The following is a 17,387-nucleotide window of genomic DNA, read 5'->3' as shown; positions in this document are numbered from 1 at the left end:
TCATGTTTTTAAAAATTTTTTTTAATGTTTGTTTATTTTTGAGAGAGAGAGACAGAGCATGGGCAGGGGAGGGGCAGAGAGAGAGGGAAACACAGAATCCGAAGCAGGCTCCAGGCTCCAAGCTGTCAGCACAGAACCCGACATGGGACTCGAACTCACGAACCGCGAGATCATGACCTGAGCTGAAGTCGGATGCTTAACCGACTGAGCCACCCAGGTGCCCCTGTCATATTTCTTACAAATAAAATCTTACTAAGATTGTTTATTGGTCATGACAGTTTAGCTGGTGATTCTTTTGGATTTTCTACGTTTTTTTCTACTTTTCTATGGATATTCCTTTTTTGTTTACCTATTTATTTTAAAAGAGAGAGAGAGAGTACACAGGTGGGGAAAGGGCAGAGAGCAAGGGAGAGAGAGAGAATCCCAAGCAGGCTCCACACCATCAGCACAGAGCCCAACGTGGGGCTCGAACTCATGAACCGTGAGATCATGACCTGAGCCAAAACCGAGAGTCGGACTCTTAACTGACTGAGCCACCCAGGCGTCCTCTATGGATATTTCTATTGGATTTTCTATATGTCTACAAATAGTGACAGTTTTGTTTTTTCCTTTCTAATTCTTGCACATTTCTTTTATTTGCTTTATTGTGTTTCCTAGGACCCTCAGTAAATATTGGTTAAACAGCAGTGGAGATCATCGGTGTCTGTCATTCCTGATCTCAGAAGTGTCATCATTTCACCATTAAGAATGATGGTTGCTTTGGGGTGCCTGGGCATCTCCGTCAGGGGAGCACAGGACTCTTGACTTCAGGGTTATGAGTTCAAGCCCCATGTTGGGTGTAGAGATGACTAAAAAAAATAAACTTAAAAAAAATGATGGTTCGCTTCCATTTTGTTTTGTTTTTAATATTCTTTATCAGATTAAGGGAATTCTTCTATTCTTAGTTTTTATCCTCAATAGATGAATTTTTAAAATCCTGTTTGGATGTCACTTGTCAAATGTTTTTTCCAGCATCGAGTGAAATGATAGTGTGATTTTTCTGGCTATTTTGTTATGGTGGTGAATTACATATATTTTTGAGTGTTAAATTAACCTGGCAAGGACTAAGTATTCTTTTTATATACTGGATTCTGCTTGCTAATATTTTGTGTAGGATGTTTGCATCTATATTCATGAGTGAGATTGGCTTAAATTTTTCCTTGTTTTGTAATATCCTTGTCGTATTCTGCTCTCAAGTGATGCTGGTTTTATGAAATGAATCAGGGAATATCTCACCTTTGTGTGTTCTCAGATATTGCTTGGAGAGGGTTTGTGTTATTGCTTTTTAAAATAACTATAGTTTTCTTTGTAGGCAAGTTTTTCTTTAATAGATGTAGAACTTTTCAGGAGCGCCTGGGTGGCTCAGTTGGTTGAGCGTCCGACTTGGGCTCAGGTCATGATCTCATGGTTCGTGGGTTGCAGCCCCGCGTGGGGCTCTGTGCTGACAGCTTGGAGCCTGGAACCTGCTTCGGATTCCGTGTCTCCCTCTCTCTGTCTCTGCCCCTCCCCTGCTCGCACTGTTGTCTATCTCTCTCTCTCTCAAAGATAAACCTAAAAAAAATTTTTAAAAAGCCAGATGTAGAACTTCTCAGATCTCTAGTTTCTTCTGTTCATTTTGATAATTGTGTTTTTCTAGGAATTTCTCTTTCATCTCAATTTTCAAATTTATTGGCATAAAGTTGTGCATCATACACTCTTATTTTCTGTAGAATTTGTAGTGACACTCTCTTTAATTCCTGATCTGCTACCCTTTTTTTAAAAGAAGTCTAGGGGCGCCTGGGTGGCTCAGTCAGTTGAGCATCCAACTCTCGATTTCGACTCAGGTCACGAACAGGGTCGTGGGATCAAGCCCTCAGAGCATTGGGCTCTGTGCTGATCCTGGAGCCTGCTTAACATTTTCTCTCCCTGTGGGGATGAGCACTGGGTGTTGTATATAAGTGATGAATCGCTGGGTTCTACCCCTGAACCTAATACTGCGCTGTACGTTAACTAACGTGAACTTAAATAAATCATACACTCTAATTTTTTTTTTACATTTATTTTTGATAGAGACAGAGCACAAGTGGGGGAGGGGCAGAGAGAGAGAGGGAGACACAGAATCTGAAGCAGGCTCCAGGCTCCGAGCTGTCAGCGCAGAGCCCGACGCGGGGCTCGAACTCACAAACCGTGAGATCATGACCTGAGCTAGAGTCGGACGCTTAAACGACTGAGCCACCCCGGCGCCTCATAAATTATACACTCTTAAAAAAAAAAAAAGATTCTCTTTCCTTCTCCCTCTGCCCCCCTCCCCCGCTTTCACACTCCTTTTCTCTCTCTCTCTCTCTCTCTCAAGTAGAAAAATAAAAAATAAATAAATAAGGAGTCTCCCCAGAGGTGTAAGTGATAGGTGTTTAGCTGTATTCTGCAAGTCCCAGTATGTTGTATTCTCATTACTGTTCAGTTCAGAATACTGAGGGTGTCTTCATGGACATTGCAAGTTATTTAGAAGTAGGTTGATTAATTTCTAGACATCAGGGGGTTTTCAGGGGCGCCTGGGTGGCTCAGTGAGTTGAGCGTCCGACTTCGGCTCATGTCATGATCTCGCGGTTCATGAGTTCGAGCCCCGCATCATGGTCTGTGCTGACAGCTCGGAGCCTGGAGCCTGCTTCAGATTCTGTGTCTCTCTTTCACTCTGCCCCTCTCCTGCTCACACTCTCTCTCTCTCTCTGCCTCTCAAAAATAAATAAACATTAAAAAAAATTTGTTTCAAACATCAGGGGGGTTTCAGGTTGATTTTGTTGTTTCTAATAATCCCTTTGGTCAGAGAACAACATACCCTGAATGATTTCAGTCCTTTGAAGTTTGTTGGACTTGTTTTATGGTCCATCATGTGCTTGAGCTGGGTAAGAGGTCAGCACGCTCTTGAAAAACACACACATCCGCTGTGATTGGATGCAGGGTCCCTCTTGTGCAGTGTATATCCTCATGGTTTTCGAGTTTTATTTGCTGTTCTCTATCGGTCACCATTAATCTGTTCCTCTTTTCAGTCCTGTCATTTTTGCTGTATATGTGTTGGAGCTATGTTGTCACATGTATCCAAAGGTAAAATTTTTAGATCTTTCTGGTGGATCCTCATGAAATGGTCTCTTTTTTAATAGAGACCTGTGTGCTTCTTTGCACTGGCGGTTCCTACTTCTCGGGGCGCCTGGGTGGCTCAGTTAGTTAAGTGGCTGACTTCTGCCCAGGACATGATCTCATGGTTCGTGAGTTCAAGCCCCGCGTCAGGCTCTGTGCTGACAGCTCGGAGCCTGGAGTCTGTTTCGGATTCTGTGTCTCCCTCTCCCTCTCCCTCTGCCCCTCCCCCACTCGTGCTCTGTCTGTCTCTCTCTCTCTCAAAAAGAAAATTTAAAAATAAATAAATAGAAGTAAATACTTCTCTTGGAAAGTATTAGCTTTTTTCCCCTTTTGCTTAGTGTTTGCACGGCTTGTTGTCTTCCAGACTTTTATGTTCAGCCTTCCTGTGGTTTTCTACGGAAGAGGGTAGGTGGACAGCCTGTAGTTGTTATTTTTGGCCCTAATCTGACAGTATTAATATTTTAACCAGAGTATTTAGCTGATGTACGGGTACAGTAGTAACTGAAAAATTTCAGTTGAACTCGGCCATCTGACCCCTTGTTCCCTCTTGGTCCCCCCGTTCTGTGCTTTTCCTTTTTTCTCCCTCCCTTTTTGATGAGGTAACGTTTATTGTTACCATTGTACCTTTTCACCTCTCACCCTGTGATGGGTATTTTTGCTCTCGTCTTCGTCATTCCTTTAGCGGTCACCTGCTCTCCAGCGCAGCCTTGACCGACCAGAGACTGACCGCCACTGCTGCTCTTTACCCGCAGTGGACGCAGAGCGGCCCCAGAGCACTTGAACTCTGTCCCTGCTGCCTCCCGGCCCGCACGCTGCTGCTCAGTATGTTGACGTGGATTTCTGTGTCTAGATTAAAAAAAAAAAATTTTTAATGTTTATTTTTGAGAGAGAGAGAGAGAGAGCAAGCATGAGTGGGGGAGGGACAGAGAGAGGGAGGCACAGAATCCCAAGCAGGCTCCAGGCTCCGAGCTGTCAGCACAGAGCCCGATGCGGGGCTCAAACTCACAGACCGCGAGATCATGACCTGAGCTGAAGTCGGACGCTCAACCGGCTGAGCCACCCAGGCGCTCCTCAATTTTTTTTTAAGTAAGCTCCACGCCCAGCATGGGGCCCGAACTCACAACCCCGAGATCAAGAGTCACATGCTCCATTGGCCTGGCCAGCCAGGTGCCCCTCCTCCTTCATTTCTCACGTTTCTTCCCCCCCCCCCCCCGGATTTAGAGTCCAGAGCTGGTGGCGATTTTCCCACCGCGCTGTGTGCCGTTGAGAACCCAGCCTGCGGTTTCGCTCTCGTACCTTTGACGCTAATCTGTGCTTCTTTGCACTGGCGGTTCCTAAAATTTTCTCTTTGTCTTCGCTTTCCAGCACACTCACTCCGAGGTGCTTAGGTGAAGTTTGCGTCTCTGTATCAGGCGTGGAGCTTGGAGCATTTTCGTCTGTGCCTTGATGGCTTTGGTTGGTTTTGGAAAATTCTCAGCCATTGCCCCTTCCAAGACCACTTCTGCCCCACGGTCCCTTTCCTCCTGCTAGCACTCTTGTGCCACTGAGTCCAACCTTGTCACCGCGCCCCATGCAGCCTTCCCATCCTTCTGTATTTTAATCCCCATCCCCCACCCCGCACCCCTGTGCTTAGCTCAGATATTTGCTTCTGCTAAAGTGTGGAAGAACTAATTCTTTCTTCATCTGTATCTAAATTGCCTTTAAACACACCCGGTGAATTGCTAATTTCCATTACTTTATGTTGCATTTTTCATTTGGGTTTTCTTTTTATGATTTTTTAAAGGCTTTTTATGTTTGGTTTTTTATGGTTTTTTTTATGGCTTTTCTTTTAATGGTTCCCGATTCTCTGGCAGAATTCTCGATCACGTTTTTTAATCACTGGAACATGCCACTGTCCAAGGTAACAATACGAGGCGATGCAAACAGACTCACAGGGGTGCAGATGTTATCCTGGATTGTAGGTGTCTCATGTGCCCGTGATTGTACGGAAAGAAGCGCGGAGGCAATGACATTGAGCTGTGTCTAGAGTCCTGCTCTGGGCAGGCGGGTAGGCGAACGGGTCTAGCACGCGTAGCTCATCATGGATCAGGGGCTCAGGTGAAAGCCTGGGACGTTTCCCCTCCTCCCAGCGGGCAGGCTCCTAGTTCTGTGCTCCTGACCTTGCATGCTGCTCAAGATTTCACTCTGCTCAGCCTTCTGGTCCTCAGCCACCGATTTTGGGATTTGTAACTACCGTCTGCGTGAGCAGGGCTTAATAATTCTGTGTCATCATTCGCTCACGTTCACACTGCCCTTAGGTCTCATAAATGTTTATTGCAGCTGGTCTAGTCACTTCAGGGTCCAGAGACGGTCACTATATGCTAAGTAGTTGTTCTGTCTCTCCTGATCTGTCCGTCTCCCCTCTTTTAGTTGAAGAAACAGAGTCCGTTCTGTAGAACCTCCCATAGTCTGGATTTTGTTGATTGCATTTGCGTCCAGAGGCTTGATCAGATGTGGATTCAGGACACGCTTAATGCCCGCTCGCCTCTATCTGTGGTGTTGAGATTGACAAGTGAGTCAGCCCGGGGTCTGGGGTTTTGTTCGGTGGACGTGTGTATGGGGAGTGTCCTTGTCTGCCATTCACCTAAGGGTTTAGCAACCAGTTTGTTTTCGATGATTGTCCTTTTTTACAGAATTTTGGCCTTTCTTCCCCCAAAGAAGCAATAATGATTATTCTAGTGTTTTTACCCTTGTGCCTTCTTTTGTTATTGTACCTCTTGTCCTGTTCTCTAAGAGGGAAGCGCTCTCAGAATAGATGTGCCCACTGGATCGCTTATTTCCTGATATCCGTTCTGCTCTTTATTTTCTCCACTGTGGGGTTTTGGGCTTTCGTGTCAGAGGACTGCTTACAGCCGTTCCTTGCCGGCTGACTTGTCCAGCTCTCCCTGGGCGCTCTCCCGGGCACGCCTGCCGTAGCACATCCCCATTCAGCATCGCCCAAGCTCCGAACGCTCAAAGGGGATTCATGATCTCCCCCACATATCAGACTGTTCTTCCTGTATGTACATCGGTTGAACGCTGGGGCTGTTAGCTCGCATCTTTGGTGGTCTTTATGTGCAGACCTGTTGAGCGCCATGGAGTCTCCCTCCCCCCAGCTCTCTCGTGACCCACCTCTTCCCTCTCATCTGAGCCCCGGCACTGTGCTGGGACTGGGGCAGTAGCAGTCTCCACTCCCCGCTCCTCACCTCTTGCCCTCCGGTCTCTTTTCCGTGGGGCTACCCGATCGATCCTTTTACAAACATGCTCCTTCCCTTCCGTCGCTCTTCTCCCCTGAACCTCTGGTACCTGATCGCCTGTGCGGGCAGAATCTAAGCGGTTGAGTCCGCCCTTCTGAGCTCCCACCGTGCACGTTCCGTGCTCGGCGAGGCCGAGCAGTTCACTGTGCCTTGCCTATATCCTGCCACTAAGTTTCATGCACTTTCTATTTTATTTTGTTTTAAGTCTATTTATTTATTTTGAGAGAGGGGAGAGAGAGCAAGTGGGGGAGGGGCAGAGAGAGGAAGAGAGAGAGTCCCAAGCAGGCTCCTCGCCATCAGCACAGAGCCTGACGCAGGGCTCAGTCTCTCCAACCGTGAGTTCATGACCTGGCTGAGCCACCCGGGCGCCCGGCTCCCCCTATTTTCATGGCAACTTCTTTATCCCTCCTTTTGCCCTTTAACTAGTTTTTAAAAGGACATCAGAGACCATCTAGTCTGAATTTTGTACCTCGTTTTGCAGTTTCTGACCAGATGGCCTTGACTTTCGGGGCCTGGGGTTGGTTGCGTGTGCGGCTGCAGAGTTTCTGTCCCATTTATAATCGCGTTCATCTTTCTCCTTCTCTTTTCTTACCGCTCTCTTTTTAGTGTCTCACGTGTGTGTTTTGTCTGTTGTCTTCCTACCTGGAGGTGTGTGTTTCTTGAAGGCGTAAAATGTCTCATGTGCCTATTCACACACTGAATGAGGTCTAATTGGAACTTTGGAGTCAGAGAGACAGGATTTTAACAGCATATCGCCCTCCTGCCACGTGCCCCGCGGAAGATAAAAGTAACACAGCATCGCTTCCGTTACCATTTCTACAGGAGCCCGGAATTGGAGCTCATTTCCAGAGAGTTCAAAGTCAGCTCTTCAAGCACTTAAATTGAATGATGTTCCCACATAAACATTTTTTTTTTACTCCTCCTCTCTGGCAAGCACAGGGTACTGATGATTATTTAACCTTGTTTTTAGATGACGTACTCATACTTGTGAGACTGAGTCATTTTGTGATCCTGAGTCCTCAGAAAAGCACCCACCGCATGGGAGACACATATGTGGGAATTATTTCTGAGTTAAATGTCGCTGTTAGGATCTTGTTACCATGCCATACGTGGTTATGGGATGTTAAACTGAATTTCCGTGTTTTAACTTTCTTGCGTTTATTTGTTTTGTTTTCTTTGTGGTCGGTCTATAATTTACCTCTTATAAAAGTGAAGTGTAGAATCCGTAGCTTCATGATAGACTCCGATCTAATTTTTGAATGGAAAAGTGGGGTGTATATAAAAATTCATCGAGGGGTGCCCGGCTGGCTCAGTCAGAAGAGTGTCCGTGACTTTTGACTTGATCTCGGCGTCATGAGTTCAAGCGCCAGGATGGGTGTAGAGATTACTGAAATAAGTAAACATTTTTAAAATAATCATTGAGATGTATAGTTAGGATTTGTTCACCTGTCTGTATACAGGAGCCAGCCAGGCTTGTCTGGGACCTGAGCTGCCCGGACGAGAGAGGCGACAGTCAGAAGGCCCGAGTGGCCAGCGAGGGAGGGGGCAGGCGCCTTCTCTGGCCTCAGGCAGACAGGGGCGATGTCCCTCTGGCCAGCTCAGAAGTAAGGCCAACAGCTCCTAGCCGTGAACTTGGGGCAGAGCCTTTTGCCTCTGCCTCCTCTCTGCCCACACCCGCACCTCCGGTTGTGACTTAGGAAAGCTGTGGGGGGCACAGCCTGAGACGAGGTTCTGACCTGACCACTGCCCTCCTTCCAGCAGGCTCCTGTCCCCGCCTTAGCACTGGTCACTGCAGTGTGCGCCTAGAGCCGTCTCGAGGGTGCCTTCTGGCGGCAGCTGCCAAGGTTTCCGCCTTCACAGACACAGCTGTTGCTGAGACACCCTTTAGGGTCCCCAGGGAGCGGGCCACGCAGCTGAACGCCATCAGCCCCGGCCTTTGTAGCGTCCTCTTGCCTGTGGACTCAGTCTCCCAGATCACCTTCATTAAAAGGCCTGCGGGGCGCTTGGGTGGCTCAGTCGGTTAAACATCTGACTTCTGGCTCAGGTCGTGAACTCGTGGTTTGCAGGTTCGAGCCCCGCGTCGGGCCCTGTGCTGACGGCTCGGAGCCTGGAGCCTGCTTCGGGTTCTGTGTCTCCCTCTCTCTCTGTCCCTCCCCCGCTCCTGCTCTGTCCGTCTTTCTCTCTCTCAAAACTAAATAAACATCAAACATACTAAAAAACAAAAAAGGCCTGCATCACAGTGCCACGGACTGCCACTTCCACATGCCTCGGTCCTCGGAGGACTGGGGCGCCTGGCAGCAGCCTGGCGGTTCTGTTCTTCCCTGACCCCCACGGTCAGTTTTGTACACTCTTAGAAATCATTCTTAGCGAATTAAGAAAACCCCCAAATCAAAAGTGTTCCTAGTATCGGTTCTAATAATGGTGACTGTGCTGCCCAAGAAGGGTTCATGTCTTCTAGACTAATGGCTCTTAAAAATTGTTGAGGACCCACGGGGCGCCTGGCTGGCGCAGGGGGTGAAGCATGTGACTCTTGATCTTGGGGTCATAAGTTCGAGCCCCATGCTGGGTGTAGAGATGATTTAAAAACAAAGCCTTTGAAAAAAAAATTGAGGGGGCGCCTGGGTGGCTCAGTCGGTTAAGCGTTGGACTTCTGCTCAGGTCATGATCTCACGGCTCGTGAGTTTTTGAGCCCTGCGTCGGGCTCTGTGCTGATGGCTTGGAGCCTGGACCCTGCTTCACATCCTCTGTCCCCCTCTGTCTCTGCCCCTCCCCTGCTTGCACACTGTCTCATAAATAAATAAAAACATTAAGAAAAATAAAATAAATTGAGGACCCTTTTGTGTCCTTTTGTGTTTGTGTAGTTTATATTTATCGGTACTTACTGTATTTGAAATTAAAATAAATTTTAAAAATATGTATCAATTCACTTAAAAATAGTAAGCCATGTATTTATTTAAATAAATTCATTTAAAATAAGTGTACAACAGGCATGCCTGGGGGGCTCAGTCGGTTGAGCGTCCAACTTCAGCTCAGGTCATGATCTCACGGCTTGTGAGTTCGAGCCCCGCGTCGGGCTCTGTGCTGACAGCTCGGAGCCCTGAGCCTGCTTCGGATTCTGTGTCTCCCTCTCTCTACTCCTCCCCCACTCATGCTCTCTCTCTCTCAAAAATGGATAAACATTAAAAAAAAAATAAGTGTACAACAAGTTAACATAAATAATCTTTCACAAAACAAACGCTGTTTTCCACAGCAAAATACTTAGAGAAGTTTTATGTTTTTGCAAATCTCTGTAACAACCACGTTTTCAGGTAATTGTGGGTATTCTTCTTTGATTCTACACACAAACTTAACACATGGCATTTCCTAAAGGATTAGCTGCAGTGTGGAATCTGGAACTAGATTACTGACCTTTTCGTACCGTGCACACTCGGAAAATAGCCCCGAAAACATGAATCACGGGCTGCTTGAGCCTTTCGCTGGTAGCCCTGTGAGGTTGGGAAGCATATGTTGTTATGGCCATTTTACAGATGAAGGAATTGAGTCCAGAAGAGTGCCCCTTAACAAATGATCTGTGGGAGAACTGCCTGTGGCTTGGAATCGTATATCCTCGGCTAGATTTAATTAAGAGAAGAGATTAATTATTCTAGGGATGAAGGCTCCTGTTCAGATTACTGTATGGTCTCTGGCTGTGTGATATATTCAGGGATTGTTTTTTTTCTTTTTTTTTTTTTTTAACGCTGTATTTTATTTTTCTTCTAGACTTATTCTGGACTCTTCTGTGTAGTCATAAACCCTTACAAGAATCTTCCAATCTACTCTGAGAATATCATTGAAATGTACAGAGGGAAGAAACGCCACGAGATGCCTCCACACATCTACGCTATCTCTGAATCTGCTTATAGATGCATGCTTCAAGGTAACTGGGAGGGTTAGAGTTCTAAATACTCAGTTTCTTACATGTGAGTTAGTGGTTGTGTTTGTGTCTCAAAGGGCTTTAAGCTTAAACAATCTTGAAACGTAGTTAAGTGTTTATTGTGGAGGAATTATGAAGTCTTTTTTTTTTTTTTCTAATATGTTTATTTTGAGAGAGAGCACGGGGAGGGGCAGAGAGAGAGGGAGAGACAGAATCCCAAGCGGGCTCCACACTGTCAGCGCAGAGCCTGACGTGGGGCTCGATCCCACAAACTAAGATCATGACCCGAGCTAAAGAGTCAGATGCTCAACCGACTGAGCCACCAAGCACCCGTAAAATTTTTTTTTAATTAATTGATTTATTTTGAGAGAGTGAGAGAGAAAGAGCATGAACGGAGGAGAGGGGCAGAGAGAATCCCAAGCAGGCTCTGCAGTGTCAGCACAGAGCCTGACGTGGGTCTCGATCTCGTGAACTGTGAGATCATGACCTGAGCTGAAATCAAGAGGAGGATGCTTAACCGACTGAGCCACCCAGGCGCCCCTGAATTAGGAATTTTTAAGAGGGCAATGGGCAGTGTGGCCCTTTTCTAGAAGAAGTAGGTAAGTATGACTGTTGCTTCATAATTAGTTCACATTAATTTTTTTCGTTAAAAAGCATCTAGTTTTTATATACGTTTGCTGTCCATCACAAACCGGGATAACCAGAACTCTCTTGGACTGGGTTTTAGCACCCGCAGGAAGAGCCACAGGAGGGATGATGGAAAAGGTAGAGGCTTCATTGGGGAGCAAAAGGTCATATAATATTTCTGTCGTAAATACGTAGAAGAGGGGACAACAGAAGTTAGAAAGCACTGGGCCGGTTGGTGGATCGCAGTGGCTTCCTTTTGGGCTTAGGATGAAGTATAAATTTGAAGAGTCATCCCTTTGAATCCTGGCTTTAGACACAACGGTGTACGGAGGGACATTTTCCTGAAAACCAGAACGTGGCCATTTTGAACGCATTTCCCTCTTATTGCTCAAAAAGACAGCATTGAACACGGGACCTCCTAGTGCTCTGTGAGCTCTCCTGTAATAACGCTCCCTCTCGTTTCATCTTTCACAAAATAAACTCGGCAAAGTACGATAAACTCTATCGGCTCTTACAAAATAGTTCTGTGGGGCGCCTGGGTGGCTCAGTCAGTTGAGTGTCCAACTTCGGCTCAGGTCACGATCTCACGGTTCGTGGGTTTGAGCCCCGCGTCGGGCTCTGTGCTCACAGCTCGGAGCCTGGAGCCTGCTTCGGATTCTGGTGTCTCCCTCTCTCTCTACCCCATCCCCATTCATGCTCTGTCTCTCTCTGTCTTAAAAATAAATAAAACATTAAAAAATTTTTGAAAAAAAAAAAAAAAAGTAGTTCCGTGATCTTCAGGAACCGGGGTGTGATCTGTCCACCTGTCACTGCATTGCAGGCCTTGGGGGCTGGGTCTGAAGGGTAGCGGGAAGGCGTTCGTCAAGTATAGCGCCCAGCCCCCGCTTTCACGTTTCGTTGGGACGCTTATGTACCAGGTCCCTGGAGGCAAACAGGAAGGACTTCAAAGCTAGAAGGGTGACTCTCCAGAATCCGTTTAGGCCGAGAAAAGATGAGATTTAATATTAGTTCTTAGTTTCAGAGCCAGAGGATACTAAGAAAATGGCTACCGCTGGGGGGGCTTGCAGACCACGGAGAGACAATGGCCAGCTTCTTTGGTTTTGGTTCTGTGTCTCTACGAAGAAGAATCTTTATATGCAGAAAAGCGTTTGTATGAATGAGCACGCTCTGCCTCATATGGGAGAAGCCATTGGAGACAGGACACTCCTTCTCCAGTTGAATCCATATTTCTGCATCCAGACAAGTACGTTCTCACAGTTGACGTGGCTGACCCTCTGGTCTCTGAAGTATCATCTAGAAAAGGGGGGTTTCCGGAGGGCAGTTCCAACTCTGAAAAAGGGGCAGAGGCTTCAGACTTCTGAGCTTCACGTACCTGCCAGGGAGGGTTCTAGAATCTATTGTTGACAGTCTAGGAACAACGTGGCAATACACGCCACATACCTTTCGCTTAGCGGGAAGGAAAAGCACAGTGGACGGTGTTAACGAGCATCAGGACCGCCACACGGCGTTCCAGAGTGTCACAAACGTGACGTCCCCAGGGCTGTTCGTGGCAAAGGTGCCCGTGGGGTGCTGGTGGCTAGCTGAGGTTGTCCAGGTTTGTCCGGGTGTGCACTAAAGGCCATTTAAAAACGTTGCAACATTCTTATCAGCATGCAGGACGCATGCCCGTGAAATTTGTAGATGACGTGAAACTTTGCAGGGAAAATAAATACATTTGACGAAAAGAGAGAGTTTTTGAAATTATCTTGACAGGTCGATTGGAAAAATTGAATCGAACGAAATAGTTAACAGTGATTAAATGCGAATCATGTCCCACGACCGGGTTGCCAGACCAGCCCTGTGCGGATAGAACAAGGAAGAGGTGGCTTACCAGCATATCGTGTCATTACCGCTATCCTCATTAGTGCTGGAGTGAACATTTATTGACTCTTCCTGTGTGCCGGGCACTGGCGGGATGTTTCATGTGCATGACATAACCTACCACAACCATCCTATAAAGTAAACAGAGTTGCTGTCCCTGTTTTACTGGGGCACCAAACAGTTAAAAACTCGACCCAAAAAAATGTCGGTCGTAACGGGTTATGAACTAGGATTCAAAGCCAAGGCAGTGTGACACATTCGCATCCACAGTCATGAAATTCCACGTGAAAAGCAGAAAGAATTAGTTGATAGTTTTGGCTACATAACAACTGAAAGTTGTTCCAAAACAAAACAAAACACCTGTCAACAACCCTATCACATTCCGTTCTGTAGGTAGGGGCTACATGCTGATGTACCGCACAGCTCCGTGGGGCTGGGCTTGCACTCGGGTAGTCGAGTAATAGCTTACACTGCCTACCAGTCCTGGTCCGTGTAGGTTCTCAGTTACCCCTGTGAGCAAAACCTCCAAATAACCACGGGGGCCCATGAAGAGATTGGTAATCATAATTACTGGTCAGAGTTTGTGTCTTTAATGCAAAGAACCAGAGGAGAGCTTACCTTTCTTCCTAAGTTTGGATTCTAGGGGACACTGTACCAATAAAATGCAGAGTGGGTCTGGCACAGAGTAGTTGCTCAAGAAACACTGGCTGAATGAATGAATGAATGAATGGCAGAGTTCTTGGACATAAACTTGATTTCAAAAATCTCAACTTCCCGTTCTTGTCAGATTTGTATCTAAGTAAAACACAGACCGCTACATAAGTGCTTCATGCTTTCTAGTGTTAAAGGGAACTGAAAATTTAAACGTTTCCAATCGCACACTGTTGATGTAAGAGATTTTTTAAATACATGTATTGACGTATTTTGCAACATTGTAAAACTCACTTCTTCTGGAAGGTATTTTTGGTAGATTCTTTGGGATTTTTCTGTGTAGACCAGCATGTCTTCTGCAGATAGAGACATTGCTGTGTCCTCCTTCATATCTTAGGCTTTGGGTTTATTTTCTTGCCTTGTAATAATGTTCAGTAGGTGTGGCGACAACAGACATCCTTGCCTTGTTCCTGGTCTCGGGCCCACCTTTCACCTTTTCACCATGAAGGATGGTGTTCATGTACACGTTTTTTGTTCAAGAAATTCTTTTGTATTCCTAGTTTGCTCGGTTTTTTTTTTTCTTCTTTTAACACGAGTGAATGTTGAGTTTTGTCAAATGCATTTTCTACATCTATTCAGATATTCTGTGGTCTGTAGATAAGGTGAGTTAGATCATTGGCCTTTGGGTGCTGAACTAACCCTCCGTGGCCAGGATGAAGGTCACCTGCTTCTCATGTGTGTACCCCCTTTGTCTGTGTCGTCGGATTTGATCTGCTCACGTGTTGTTGAGAATTTCTGTGCCCTTGCTGATGACAGAGATTTGTGTGTCATTTTCTTGTATTGTAACGTCTCTGTAGCCGTAGCGTCAGAGTCGGGCTTGTCTCTGAGAATGGATTGGGAGGGAGAGGTTTCTTCCTCTTGAATTTTCTGAAAAGTTTGGTATGGTTATTTTTCCCCTTAAATGTTGTGTGGAATTCACTAGTGAAATACGTTTTCTTTGCAGGAAGGCTTTTAATTACACATTCAATTTATTTTTACCTGAGGTGTAATTGACATGTAACGTTATATTAGTTCCACAAGATCAAGTTCTTTTACAGATATGGGGCCAATCAGGTTATTCATTCTTCTGAAATGAGCTTTAGTGGTTTACAAACGTCTTTTTAAAAAGTTCCTTTTTTTATCTTAGTTCTCAGACTGTGTCTGTGGGATCCTAGGTAGCTGTTCTCTGTCTTATTCTAGACTTTGGCAATTTGTGTCTTTTTCCTGATCAGTTTGACTGGAAGTTTATCAATTGTATGATTTTTTTCAAATAACCAGAATTTGGTTACATTTTTTTTCTTCTTTTTCCTGTTCCCCATTTCATTGATTTCTGTTCTTTCCCATTTCCGTTCTTCTTTCTAATTTGAATTTGATTTGCTCTCGTCTAGTTTTTTAAGGTAGGAGCTGAGGTCATTGATCGGAAACCACTTCTGCTGTTGTATTATGATTTAACTCAGTATGGATTCACCGAGTACCTCCATGTGTGATTCTTGGGAGGTGCTTTGGGAAACACTGAGCTAGGAAAGGACTCCATAGTCTTTAGGAGGCTGGATGCATTTTTGAAAGCGAAATGGTTTCCCTCAAATATCAGTTCAGGCTCTGGTTACATTTACAGGTGTTTAGAGATGGAGGTCGTCGTACGTTGTTATAGTTCTTTAGTCGGCAGGGTGAGGAGGATTCAGTGAGGCAGAAGGGAGGCGTGGTCGGATCACGGCTGGCGAGCATCTTAGAGGTGATCAAGCCCAACCCCTTACTGCATGGATGGGGAAACTGAGGCGCAGAGCCAGCACAAGACCAGACAGACGAACATGGAGGACAGAGAAGTCTGGTGAGCAGAGCTGGCTCGGGCTGCGGCGGTGAGAAGCACAGGAAATGAAGTACGGGGCAGATTGGAACAGTAGGTGGTGGTTGTGAGGGTCTCCGGTTTCGAACAACGATAGCAAGTGTGTGCAGATGCCCGAAGGGAGCCGTCCTGAGTTAATTCGGAGGCAGTTGAGTTTTGGTTAGTTTTTGTATGTGTGCACCGGTTCAGAAAAGCCGTAAGAAACTTGGTGTGGTGAGGTTCTCTGGAAGTTGCTCAGACCTGGAGAATTTAGGGCTCTGGGGGCTCCTATTTACAGTGAATAAATACGGATTTGTTAAAATCCTAGCCGCATGGGTGAAGAACACGGGAAGAGCAGGGCATCAGTGGCGCATTTATAGATGCGGAGTCAGTTCGCGGCAGAGTGGGAACCAGGGCACAAGCTTGCAGAGCCCAGGGCGGCACCCGGCACTGACTTTGAGCCACCGAAGGTGCTGGCGTAGGGAAGCGAGCCGGATCTCACGCAGCACCGCCTCGTGGGCAGGCACTGGCGGTATCGTGTGTCGAACTCCAGAATATGGCTGGTGGAAAGGAGGACGCATCGAGGAACCAGAGGGGCCCCAACTGAGCTGAGCACGGAAGGACACGTGGGGACACACGGTGGCCGTGGGCCTGGGGCAGCGCGTGGAAGGAGGGGCATGTCATGACCCCTGCGAGAGCAGACCAGTAAAGGAGGCAGGGGTCAGCCTCGTCCTGTGAACGTGGCCTGCGCAGCCGGAGGGAGGGATGGGGCGGTGGTCAGGGACCGTTCCCAGTTCAGTGAGACTTGAGGCACTGGGCAGTAACGCGCTCTTTGTAGAACTCAGTTTATACACAGAGTGTACGAATGGGTTAGTTTATTTTAATAATACCGTGACATTTATTTCTCCTTGACAAAAGCTACTTATGCTGGCGGGGGGTGCCTGGGGGTGCTTGTGGGTTAAGCAGCTGACTCTTGATGTTAGCTCAGGTCTTGGTCTCAGGGTCGTGAGTTCAAGCCCCACGCTGGGCGTGAAGACTACCTTAAAAAAAAAAAAAAAATGCTGTCTGTGCCTGAACTACTGTGAGACCCTTATTGGGTCCTGATGTAGCCACCCAAGGGCGAGCAGCCTCTGCATAGGAGTGACGAAAGATCCACCTGGGCCGGTCCCTGCGAGCACAGGCCCGGGTCGTCACCCCTCAGCGGCTGCGGGACCTGGGTGGATTACCTGACCCCCTCCAGGAGCATTTTCTCATCTGCAAAAATGGATATCCACGCGCATAAATGATTAGAAATCATACATCCCACACTGGGGGGCCGGGAGGGGGCCTGTCCGTGGGCTCGCTGTGGGTTTGAATGTCACCTCATTCGAAAAGATTTAGGTCGTTCGTCACTTTAACGTCATGTGCGATTCTGCTTCTGCTGTACGTTGTTTTGTTATTTTTGGTGCCTCTACCATCGCGACCTGAGACGCTGGTTACGCTTCATTTAGATGTCTGTCCACCTTCAGCCTTCCCCACTCAGGGTTTGATTTTTTTCTCTCTCTTTTTCTAATAACGATTCCTCCCTAGTTGTGAGTGTTCTCGAAGCCTTTCTGAAACCTCACCCTGCCATCGGAGTCACCTGGGCAACTTACTGAAACAGGGAATTTCAATCCCAACCCCCTGAAAATGATCCCGTGAGGGAGGGGCCCTGGGGGACACGTTTTTTATAAGGTTCCCCAGGTGAAGTCGTTATGCACACGGCTTGGGCGTCAAGGTTGATTAGGCACATAAAGCCTCCGAAGCCGGGCTGTTATTCCCACCCCCCCCCTCCCCCCAAAGATCTGGCCTTGTAAGGCAAAACAAGGGTGACTGGATTTAGGGCCCTGTAAGGGTTGGGGAAGCAGCGGGGCAGGAGCGGAGTTACTAATACTCTGTGGGCCGTTACTGCAACGTTATTGTATCAAGTGTTTAAAACACCAGGCAAATGGTCACTTTCTTTTTTTTGTTTGTTTTGTTTTGTTTTCTAGATCGTGAGGACCAGTCAATTCTTTGCACGTAAGTAAAT

The 17,387-nt window shown here is 46.8% G+C and overlaps 1 protein-coding gene across 5 annotated transcripts in view; it reads left to right on the top strand.

Annotated features, from left to right (window-relative positions):
- The window catches only part of MYH10 (myosin heavy chain 10), a 130,211-nt gene that overhangs the window by 12,931 nt on the left and 99,893 nt on the right, over positions 1–17,387 (top strand). For 4 of the 5 annotated variants that reach the window (XM_042966028.1, XM_042966029.1, XM_042966030.1 and 1 more), the window contains exons 3-4: positions 10,188–10,344; positions 17,350–17,377. In XM_042966028.1, the coding sequence (XP_042821962.1) occupies positions 10,188–10,344; positions 17,350–17,377 (185 nt within the window). Of the gene's footprint in view, positions 1–5,562; positions 5,705–10,187; positions 10,345–17,349; positions 17,378–17,387 lie in introns of all 5 variants that reach the window. The other variant, XM_042966031.1, reaches the window with a different exon arrangement.

This window comes from Panthera tigris, chromosome E1 (assembly GCF_018350195.1).
Source record: "Panthera tigris isolate Pti1 chromosome E1, P.tigris_Pti1_mat1.1, whole genome shotgun sequence".
In the NCBI taxonomy this organism is placed as follows: domain Eukaryota; kingdom Metazoa; phylum Chordata; class Mammalia; order Carnivora; family Felidae; genus Panthera; species Panthera tigris.
This window is presented reverse-complemented; position numbering and strand designations above follow the sequence as displayed.